The 12,672-nt window shown below is 34.9% G+C and overlaps 1 protein-coding gene across 1 annotated transcript in view; it reads left to right on the top strand.

The window, feature by feature from the left end:
• Positions 1-12,672, top strand: part of LOC103569051 (inactive dipeptidyl peptidase 10) — a 53,340-nt gene that overhangs the window by 16,735 nt on the left and 23,933 nt on the right. The window contains exons 7-8 of the mRNA XM_053740227.1: positions 1,914-2,267; positions 2,506-2,831. Of these exons, the coding sequence (XP_053596202.1) occupies positions 1,914-2,267; positions 2,506-2,831 (680 nt within the window). The remainder of the gene's footprint in view (positions 1-1,913; positions 2,268-2,505; positions 2,832-12,672) is intronic.

The following is a 12,672-nucleotide window of genomic DNA, read 5'->3' as shown; positions in this document are numbered from 1 at the left end:
CGTGGTCGATAGTGAATCAGAACGCGTTGAAATTAATTACTGTTAATTATACGCGAGCGACAATTTTCAATAAATACCAGTCTTAGTATACTGTCTAATTATTGAAGTTAATCAAACGTAAGTTGAGCAAAATTATGTTACAAGAACAATTTATATTAGCGATGCGGTTAGACGGATAGCTGTATTTGTACTTATCAATCTACGATGAAGTTAATGGCTTGAGCAGGCGTCTTCTTCTTCGTTGCCACTCAATGGTGACGTGGCAGCCTTGCTGTATGAGACGAATTTTCCCATTGGCTTAAAAGCGCGCCAACAGGAAGCGAATTATATGATTGGCCGGCTTGTAGCAGGTTCTCATGGCGTCTTGATACGGCCATGAGTTAGAAATTGTATGTACCGGGCCCAGATAGCGAGTGACTCGGCACTATTCTGACTTGCAGTCAGTAGCGAGTTCGGCTATTCCCGGACGTAGCGAAAGTACACGAAGCTTTTAAAAAATGATCAAGCTCGTGACTGAACACTCTTTTTAAAACAATTAGTTATTTAAACAAATTTAACATATTTTTTATTAATTAAATTTTAATAGTATTTAATTTTGATTAACTTAAAAAAACTCAATTATGTTTCTTGTAAATAACAATATCACGTAACCACAGATTAATGCTTTCGGTAATAGATAGAAATATTTTAACAGTGGACAGAAAAGAATATTTGAATAAACTTATTATAAATTAAATGAAGAAACAAATTAAAAAATAATTTTCTTAATTGCAGAGTTTTTAAAAATATTTATTATTGAAAGTAAATATTTACTTCCGTATAACCTTTCATACACAATAACAGCCGTTAACAATCTGAGCATGAGCGTGAGAAGTTAGAAAGATGGGACATACATCAAAGACGGCAACACCGCAAGTTAAAATTTACTAACGACTTTGGTCAAGTGATGAAAACAGTCCCGCAAATCCGTCACATTTTTTTTAAAATCAGGAGATACGGTAGTGTCTCGCGCCAAGTACACGCTCAATCACATGTGAAGTGTCATGGCGCGAGCCTACCCTGTATCTATACCGTAAACATAGTGGTTTTTAGCTCTCATTTTTAGAAACTTTTTTTTAAATTTTCAGAAAATTCCTTCTCTCTTCGAAAGATAATTGATTGTTCATCTTAAAATCATAAAACTTTATTCATTTTAGTTATGAGAACTAATTTAAATAATGAAATTAGACCAGCATTTTAAAAAATTAAAAAATTAAGAAAAAAATTGTATTACAAAATTTCAATGTACTTGGTGTGCGTTATTACATGTACTTAAGCAAAATTAATTTCTAATAAAATCAAATATGTTTTTTTTTACTCTTTTGTAAGCACACCAAGTACATTAAAATTTTGTTACATAATTTTTTTTTTAATTTTATGAAAATGTTTGTTATGATTTTGCATCATACTAGGTACTTGGTATTTTTTCGATTTGACTTTTTTTTTTTGTAAAAAATAATTTTTTTTTTACTTTTCAAAATTTTTAAACGTTTACTTGGCGCGACTTTATACAGAGAATCTGTTTTTGGTAGGATTTTTTTCACGCAACTTTATGTATTTCAACATGCTCAAAAAAATTGTTAAAATATTCTAAAATGTTTGAAGAACAAAGGCAAATTTTTTCAAGCTTTTTTAGTAAAAAATGTAATTGTAATAAAAATAATAGAATGAAGTGTGGCATCTCGTTCACGCGTTGACCAGTCTAGGGTTAATATAATTCAAAAAGTATAGAGATGGTTGAAAGTGAGTGAGATACCCGAAAAAAAATCGAGCGCCAATAAAGCACACTCAGCGCTTTCGCGCTTGAGGTGCGCAATCACAAGAATACAAGCAGTCCATTATAAATACTAATATAAACATAAAATTTATTATAGCGATCATTATTTCACAACTGCTTCTTGGATTTCTTTAACCGAAGTTTCCATAACTTGGTTAACTCGTGCTCAGAATGTGTCGGTAATCACCGTGTGTAAAAGTCCTTTGTGGCATTGTCAAGAAATCCAAAGAATCAGTGAAAATCGTGGTTGGGTCGACGCATCTTCACATCCACCACTATTCTCATTAAATAGTAGTAGTTATATAACGATTGCTCCTGTAAGAGATGGTCCAGCCGGTTTTTTTAAACACATCGTCTGGGTTAATGTCGTTAAAAAACAAGTTGTGCCTCTCACGCATGGACGACGTGAAGTAGTTAAAATATTAGCTTGGGACCATGCTAACAATACAATGTGAGTACTTTTTTCTGTAATTCATTTTATTTGATACACATAAATCTCAAAAAGAAAAAACTACTGATTCTCATTTAGAAATTTTTTTTTTTTCAATATTTTTCTTTATCAACATTTGAGTAATTCTTCATTGTGTAAAATGATCTTGACCATCACATCTAATGTATAAACCAATATCTAAAATTTTTAGATAAAAAAAATATTTATCTTAATTCTTCTTTCGTTGATTGCTTTCTAGATATTTTCTGGGCATTCCAGCAGGGCGACCGGGGCAACGTCATTTATACAAAGTGAGTTCCGTTCTTCCAGAAGTGGGGTCAACACTCTATCCAGCATTTTGTATAACATGTCCTGCTTCTATTATGAGAGGAAATAACTTATATACATCTGAAAATGACAATAATATTCATTCGGGAATGTTGAGTCTTTCATCAGATTGGTCAGAAAATAAAGACTGGAATGATCAATTTAATGAACAGGAAGATGATGATAATGAAGATGCTAACACTCATGAAGTAACTTCCAATCATAAGAACACAAATAAATCCAAAAAAGTCAACACAAGTAAGTATATAATAGAAACAACCTTCATTAACAAGCTTCTTTTATATCCTCTCCCAAGTAACACATGCTTGAGCAAGATTCTGGTGCCAGTGTCTTGAGTTAAATTCCTGGCCCCTAGTGTCTTTTTCTACGTATGGGTCTTACACAAAAATCATGTAGCAAGAAATTGTCATCAAGACATGTGCATAACTTGCTCAAGCCATTATACAAAAAATATTGAAGATATCGGAGATACGGTTCAGTGGAAAAGCTTCTGGTGCATTTTTTGCACCAGTAACTTACAGCAGGTATTTACGCATGGCTTGCTCAAGATCTGCTCAAAACTCAAGGTCAATTTCGAGCCTTGAGCAGATTTCGAGTAAGCCATGTACAACTATGTTCAACGATAATCTTCCTCCTGAATTGAGTTATAATCAGGCACAAATTTCTTATGAAAGGCTTTCATTAGACTTGCTATTGAAATCTAGCCACAAGTATCCGTAGCAAGACACATAGGTAGGAAAAGACACTAACGTCAATCAAACTTGAAACCAGGCTTGCTCAAGCCTTGAACAAGATTGTTACATGGGCTGTAATCAAAACCATCAATTATAATGTAACCCTTGTAAATTGACGTTATAGAGTTATCACACACACCCACACACATACTATTTCTTAAAAAATCTAATTTATTATGTTCTAATCTTTTTATTGATACTAATTAATTAACATTCTTATTATTAAGTGGATCCTAGGAATAAAAATTTAAAACTATATTTTTTATCGAGGCTTAAATACTATAGGGTGGCGGGTAACCTTATGGAGAGTATCAGTTGAGCAATGAAGCTGACAGTTTCACTCAACAACTGTGCGAGGTTTGTTCTACGCATAACAATTGGTGCCCACATTAATAATGCACGACTTGACCTTGGCTGGCTGTCGCCAAGTAATCGCAGACTATATTTTCTGGGTTGCATATATCATGGTATGTTAATACTGGACAAAAATAACTTGCTGTGCCTAAGCATAAGACTAAATCATAATGTTGCAAGACGCCGGGACAACAACAGAACTGATACGCTTCTTTCGCCCATCCCACGAACTACTATCTTCTAACACTCTCTTCTGGTCCAAGGCACTGCCTTTTGGAATTCATTACCACCATCTATCATTAGCTTATTAACCTGGAGAAGAACTCATTAGTTTGATTGAACTTGTATTTTGTAGTTGAATGTATTATTTTTCTACTTAAATTTTGTGCTTAAATATATTATATATATATATATATATATATATATATATATATATATATATATATATATATATATATATATATATATATATATATATATATTTAGTGGTTAAGCGTAAAATTTAACTATATTAAAATAAATTATTTAAACCAACTACTTATGATAAATAAATGTTTTATTTATCCAACGTAATTAACACAGTAAAAGCAAATCATACAAAATGAAAATGCTTGAATGCGTGTTCGCAGCTCTGCTAAAAAAAAACTGAGATAGTAACTCACCGGGTAATCGTATAGGCTCACTGTATACTAATTCAGCCGGGGTCGTCTGGATGTCGTCTTTCCAAGCAGCGCGTAACCCGAGCAAAACGGCTGGTAATGCGTCATACCATGACTCTCGATGACACAAAAGTGCTGCCTTTAGCTGACGATGTAAACGTTCGACGAGACCGTTGGCTTGCGGTCGATACGGTGTAGTATGTAGGTATTTTATTCCATACATTTTTAGTAGCGACTGAAATAACGACGATTCGAATTGTGGACCTTGGTCCGAGGTAATGCGTTTAGGTACTGCGTGGCGAGAAATCCAATGCAGTGATAGTGCATGTGGTACCGTCTCTGCAGTTCCATTTGATAACGGGACAGCCTCAGGAAACCTCGTGAATCGGTCGATGATCGTTAGGCATTGATTAAGGCCTCTTGACGATTTTAAAGACACTAGATCGATATGTATGTGCTCGAATCGTTCAATTGAAGGTTGAAAACCGGCAATCGGCGATGGCACGTGTCTCTGGATTTTATTTTTCTGGCAATCGATGCAAGATTTCCCCCATTCTCTGCAATCTTTATTAATCGACGGCCAGACGTATCGTTTAGAGATCATTTTTAATGATCCTTTGATTCCAGGATGAGCTAGCGAGTGCAGTAAATTAAACACCTTCTTTCTCAGGGGCTCTGGAACGTAAAGTCACACCGTACCTGACGCAATGTCACAGTACAATGCTAAACGGTTGTCGAAATTGATTCGTCGAAGCTGCAACGCGGTTGTCTGTTGCAGCAGTTGTTGAAGCTCGAGATCTTGCTTCTGTGCATCGGCGAGTTCTTCCGATGTAATAGCAGTAGACACTGCTTCGACACGTGACAATGTATCAACGACAATATTATCGGTACCCGACACATGTCGAATATCGGTGGTGAATTGACCGATGAAATCGAGTCAACGAAGTTGCCAAGGCGATGCTTTTTCGATGCGCTGTTTCTAAGCGTGCTGAAGCGGTTTGTGATTAGTGTAGATCGTGACATGTCGACCTTCGAAAATATGCCGAAAGTATTTTACAGCATCGTAGATGGCGTTCAACAGGCGGTCGTACGTCAACAATTTTTGAATCGACGGGGACACTTTTTGACTGAAAAATGCTAGTGGTTGCCAGTTGTTATCCACTCTTTGTTGTAAAACAGCTCCAATTCCTATTTCGAATGCGTCGGTGAACATTGCCAGTCAGCATCGATTTTAGGGGGAACCAACAGAGTAGCATCCGCAAGAGCGTGTTTAGCTGACAAAAGACTCCTGAAGTTCGGTTGTCCAGTTGACTAGATGAGAGCCTTTGACTTTGGGTCCTTCCAAAATTTTATTTAACGGTGCTAGAATTTCTGCAGCGTTCTTGATGAACTTTCTGTAGAAATTCACTGTGCCGAAAAATCAACGAAGAGCTTTTACGGTGGTAGGAGGCTTGAAATTGACAATAGCCTCGACTTTTTCCAGAAACGGCTTAATTCCATCTTTGGTGATGACATGGCCGAGAAATTTTACTACCGGTCGACCAAACTGGCATTCTGGTACGTTAATTACCAGTCCGTATTCACGGAAACACTCGAATAAAATTTTCAGGTGCTCCATGTGTTGCTTCTCATCGTTAGATGCGATTAAAATATCGTCAACATATGGAAAAACGAAGCCCAGGTCACGAGTGACCTCATCGATGAATCGTTGAAATCTTTGAGCCGCGTTTTTAAGCCCAAACGTCATATATCGGAACTCGAACAGTCCAAACGGTGTAATGATCGCCGTTTTCGGCATGTCTTCCGGTGATATGGGTATTTGCAAAAAGGCCTTTGCAAAATCGACGACTGAAAATATGTTTTTACCGTGTAAAAATGCGGCAAAGTCGTCAAGATAACGCAGCGAGTATTTATCGATTAAGGTTCGCTCGTTCAGTGGTCGGTAATCATAGCACGGCCTCCATTTTCCGGACTTCTTCTGCGCTAAATGACGTGGTGAAGCCCAGGCGCTGTTTGATGGTCTGCAAATACCTTCCTCAATCATTTTTCAGAACTCGGCTTGTGCAATTTTCAATTTATCTGGAGCTAGGCGTCTTGCTTTACACGAAACTGGCGGTCCAGGTGACGTTCGAATGTGATGCACCGTTGAATGTTTTTTCGTTTGACGCTGACTAGCATCAGGACGTGTAATATCGTTAAATTCTCTCAATAATTCCATATACGCAGAACTACCATCGACTGCTTTGATATTTGTTTCTGCCGATGTCGTGTGAGAATTTCCGGGTGTCAATAAACCAGTGATGCCATCACGAAGGCATTTTCGCTTTAGGTCGACTAGTAAGTCATAATGACTTAGGAAGCCTGCACCTATAATCGGTTTAGTGACGTCAGCAATTATGAAATTCCATGAGAAGTCACGGTGACGTCTAAGATTTAATGTAATCGATTTTAAACCATAAGTTTGAATTATCGAGCCGTTTGCAGCATACAATTGGTAACCTATGAGTGTACTGATTGATTTCAGCCAGTCACGTGGAAAGACAGACAAATCGGAGCCAGAATCGACAAGATATTCCGTTCCTGTAGTTCGGTCTCTGATGAACAGGCGGCGAGAAATCGATTGAGAATCATTAGCCGCCTCTGCTGATTCTCGTTTAACTTTCCCTGCCATTTACAGCCGGGAGCGCATGATCGGGCATTTTTACCATGCTTGAAGTGATACTAGCAATAGTCAAATTTTTTAACCTTCCGAGGACGATGGTGTCGGTGTGCTCTGGATCGTGTGTTTGAAAGTTGCTCCTGAGTAAGCATTTCGCTGTACTCGGCAGCCAACAGTGCAAGTTGCTTACGCAAAGCAGCAATTTCCTCTGCGGCGGATGCGTACATTTTGAAATATAGAAAATAAAAATAATATTTCAAATAATTATAATATCACCTGCACTTATAATTATTTCATTTTCTTGTCACTCTCCGTTTCAGAGTCTGATATCACCCGTCAACAATGTCTTTAATTCGGTACTGTGCTACCGAAAGATTATCGATGACGCACAGCTCAGGAATGTGCAGCCGGTGTATCGGCTTAATCCTCGATGGTATTTCCGGTAACGGAAAGAAAATTATACGTGACACTGCGTGCAAAATTAATTATAATTTTTTTATCACAGCTCGCGAAAACTTTTATCACTATTCGATTCGCACTAAAGGTCCCTCGAATCAACACTGATGCAGCATAACGTCCATAAGATGCCCAGCAATGCACCAGCGGTGATAAAAGAATAAAAACTGCACAATGATGAAAAAATCACTGCACTAAATAATTCAAAAATAAATTCACACGAAAAAAAACTATGCATGAAAATCATGGTCTCCGGTTAATCGGCAACGCGACAAAATATTCGTGGCAAAACGACACGAGAACTCGCGAGAGTTTTACAAACAGTGTAATGCACGTGTTCGACGCTTCCCTTAAAAAGAGATTACGTCGGGGTCACCAATTTAGTGGTTAAGGGTAAAATTTAACTATATTAAAATAAATTATTTAAACCAACTAATAATGATGAATAAATGTTTTATTTATCCAACGTAATTAACACAGTAAAAGAAAATTATACAAAATGAAAACGCTTGAATGCGTGTTCGCAGCTCAGCGGTGTATCTTGTAATTGTATAATGTCTCTACGAATGAGGTAGAGACGGAATATGGAAAAATCGATCTTCGGCGTAGATTGCCGAAATTGATCGTTCGTAATTACTGTAGCAACGCTACATATATCTATCTATATATATATATATATATTTCCAACTTATATATAGCCTCATTTATATTTATATATTTTTAAATTTCCTCAAGAAATAATGTAACGGAAGACCATATATCTAAACAAATTATTTAATTTATACTATTATCATAATGTACCTTTTATATATATACTAATACTTTCTTATGGTCACTAGAGGACTTTATCCTATGACCGATTAAATAAATAAATAAATAAATAAATTGAGAAAAATATGGATAGTCCGAACTGAGAAACGAACCCAGAGCCTGTCGGTTACGCGCCAAGTGCTTTTCCAGTTGAACTATCCGAGCATATGCTATCTTCCGATCAATCTATCTTTATCCATTGAGCCACACCGTTTATCGTAGAGTAGCATTTTTAAATAATTTACCCAAGTCGACATTTGAATCGTCAGTTGTATGTAATGAACGATGAAATCATCAGTCGGACGGAATGAACGTTGGAATCGTAAGTCGGAAGTATTGGACATTGAAATCGTTGTTTAGATACTCAATGTTTAAAAAGATGGAGAAGGGGTTTTACAGGAGTGAAGGATTAAAATATATGCGTTTTGACATGATGAGTGTGAAATGAAATTCAAATTTCATGGAGAAGTTGACAGTTTATACACATCGATATATGTATACTCGACTAATAATTTATCAAATCATACTCTTCCGTTATCGTACGAATTACGAGGTAATCATCGGCAAAATTTAGGACAGCATTTAATTACTTTAAAACCGAGCACAGTTCACAATGACTAAATAATTAAACTGGATAAGAAGCTTGCTACTACTGAGAAGAATTATCAATTCAGTCACTCTAAACAAGTTTTAAGAACTGCAAAGACTAGTGAGATGAGTAAAAATGATCGTGATTCCAATGATGTTGTAGATATTCTATTAAGGGATGAAGAAGCAAGTTTTAATCATCCTTATATTAAAAAATTCGTTTAACCTTTCACCAGCTATTTAGGAATTGTAAAAAAAATAGAGCTGTTAAATAACAATTCTAATTTAATTTTGGATTTTGATGTTACGGGGTCCATAATGTAAAAACCTTATAAGACGTCAAAAATAATTTATTATTATGCCGGTGTGGTAAATATTAGAAAACAAAACTGGGCGTCAGTTGGCCTTGCGGGCCAGCCCTAAAACTTCCCGCTTTTTTCGACCTCAAAGAGTTCGATAACATTAGTGTAGATATATTTTCGAGCTCGAAAATGCTATCACATGCAATTGTTTTTTTATGAGCTTTTCAAACTCTAACAAGTTACGTTTTATGCTGAAGTTTGAAAATTTAAGAATCGAAAATCATTAATGAAGCGGCTTTTTAAATTTGTTTCCTAATTATGTTCAATAAAATAAGTGTATTGAGGCAGAAATCAATGTCAGGGATTAAAATCGAGATTTAAATAAGTTTTGACTCATGTAAAAAACGATAAAATATGAAATATCTGAGAAAAATATTGAAAACTAAGTTTTTTCGATTTTTTTTTTTGATAATATGATTTAAACTAAAAACCAAGTTCGATGGCATTATATGATCGAAAGAAACCATAAAAAAGATGAATCGATATGATTTCAGACACACTTTAGTACGTTACATTATGATTTATCCGGAAAAAATAACATAAAATGTAATTTTTATAACTTTTCAACGCCGATATCTTTTGAACTAATTAATCGATTTTGACATTTAGGTGGCAATCGGCGCGTTTTATTAAATTCTAGAGCTGATTAAAATTTGAAATCGATCGAGTCAGTCGTTTCGAAAATATTTGGAAAAAACCGTTTTTTACCATTTCTTTTTCCAACGATATCTCGCGAACGAAAGAACCGACTTGAACGGTTGAGGCAGCAATCGACGTATTTTATTGAGTTCTAAAGCTAATCAGATTTTGGAATTGTTTAATTAAGTTATTTCAGAGATATTCGCAAATAACTGTTTTTTACCATTTCTTTCTCCCGCGATATCTCTCGAACAAATTAACCGATTAATATGGCTAAGGTGGCAATCGACGCGTTTTATCAAATTGTAGAGTTAATAAGATTTTGAAGTCGATCATTCGACTCGTTTCTGAGAAATCACTAAAAAACTAAAAAAAAAACTTTTTTTTTTTCGTAATTCGCAAATATTTTCGAGTCTACTTGATGAAATGATCTGAAATTTTCAGAAAAGTTAATAGCCAACAAGCTCTTTCGGTTGCCACCTCAACCATTGAAATCAGTTCATTTTTTAAAAAGTTATAGAGCGTTCACATCCAAACACACACACACACACACGCATACACACACATGTATATATATATATATATATATATATATATATATATATATATATATATACACATAAATACACACACACACTCACACACATACAACCAGACACTCGGACCTCATTCTAAAAATAGTCAGAATAGCCTCCTAGGACCTCTAAACGTCGAGATCTGACGAAAACTCGATTTTCGAAAATCGGGGTAGAACCATTAACTTCCCGAATTTTTGAAAATTTACAATTTTCAGCGGGAAGTTAAAAAATATAATTAATACTTGAAATGATTACCAACCAGCATACAGTTCTTTCGATCGCAAATTGTTTGAATTTTTTCAAAGATACGTAGATAAATAGCAATGTGAAATGGCCCTGCTTTAAAGCAATAGTAACTGACTGGTCGTGGGCAAGTATCAATGCTTTTATGAACTCACTTAATGATTGTACAGTCGAAGAGTACTTGATATTTGCGTACAATACAATTAATTTACATGATTCATCGTTCATGAATAGTATTCCACTCTTGACGTGTCATTCACACTTCATGAAAATGGCATCTCGATACATGAAAAAAAATTGTATTAAAAGAAAAGAAAGAAAAATTTACTTATAGATAATTGCTGCCATCGTCCATCGCGATTGTCCTTAAACATTAAATAAACTAATAGAATCTTTTTTCATCATTTTATTATTTTTTTTAAGAATCCGAAGCTTGATGAAGCGATGGAATTCTTGTTAAATAAAAATACAATTGAAATAGAAGTTGGTGTAAACAAGTCATTAAACGACAATAATGAATTAAATGATAATGAACATGATTCTGTTTATCAATCTAGCCCTTTTTATAAACATTTTCTACCAACAAAAAAATTCGTTGAAAAAAATGCTGAAATGTGTGATAAAAAATTTGGGAAAAATGTATATCAGTCAGAAGTTTTTGCAAATTATTGAATGGATCAATTAATATCTTTTATATGCTTTTGGTCAGTTTCATTCACACCTGGAAATGAACATCTTACTAAAGCTACTGCGGAAAACCATTTTAAAAACACAAAAATTGAAAATGAAAACAATTTAAAAGCTGGGCAATGTATTGATAACTGTTACACTTCAATAAAAGCGTCATTTAAAATTATAGATATTGAAAAACCAACAGTACAGACAAGAAAAAAATTAAAACCAAAAAATGAACCTGATAATTTAGCAGCAGAAAAATCATGGAACCGTGATTTGAAAAATAAAAAAAGTAAAATCACATATGAAGCTACAAATAATATTAAATAAATCGTAGATCAAAACCAAAACAAAATTTCCGCTCGAAGTTAAAAAATAATATGATAGAAAATATTCATTATTATTATGCTCCTCTCGTATCTCGAACCTATTTTGTAGGATTTATCCGATGAATCGATGGTAACAAAAATTTTATTTCACTGTACGGGGAAGATTATATTTTATTGTATACATAGGGAAGAGCGACTCCATCTACCATTACAGAAGGCAAAACAAGGTTTTTTAGAGTTCTGAGTTTATGGTTTGAGTTCAATATCATAACCGTGGTTTTATTTAAGTTCAGCTCTCATCGATTTGATTTTGCTCAATTTTCCACACCCTGAGCGTCCTCAAGAACCAACCGAAGTGCTTCAGATAACTGGAAAAGCTCGAAATGATGATAGATGTAAGTGTCATCAGCATATAGACCACGTTTACAATATTTTAACCATCTTGTTACACGACTCATTATCAGCAGGAATAAAATAGGACCGAAAATAGAACCTTAAGGTACACTAGATGAAGTATTTAGTAGTTCAGCAGGAATGCCAAGTTCATCAATGACTGCTCGCTGCCTACCGAATAGATAAGAGAGAAACCAGACAATCACTTCTAGGGAAACACCTAATTCAAACAGAGCAATCAGAATTACCTTTGGATATAAGTAATCGAAAGCTTTGGTTAGATCAAATAATACCAATAAAGTTAGTTCATCTCTGTCTATGGCTTTGTCTGATATCGTCAGTTAACTTCAAGTGTGCTGACTAAGTAATATGATATTTGAGGAAACCTTACTGATACTTATCAAATAGGTTGTTTTCCTCAAAGTAATGTACAACTTGATTTGCAACCAATCTTTCAAAAACCTTTGCTAGGTGGCGCAAATAAGCGATGTGCCGTGTATCGGTAAGTGACCTCGGAGGAGTTATTTTGTTTAACGGAATTATACCCTTATTAAAAAAAAAGATTTAAAACGATTAGAAAAAAAAAAATTTTAAATAAT

This window comes from Microplitis demolitor, chromosome 6, assembly GCF_026212275.2.
Source record: "Microplitis demolitor isolate Queensland-Clemson2020A chromosome 6, iyMicDemo2.1a, whole genome shotgun sequence".
Lineage (NCBI taxonomy): Eukaryota > Metazoa > Arthropoda > Insecta > Hymenoptera > Braconidae > Microplitis > Microplitis demolitor.
Note: the sequence above shows the minus strand (reverse complement) of the source record. Positions and strands in the feature narration are given on the sequence as shown.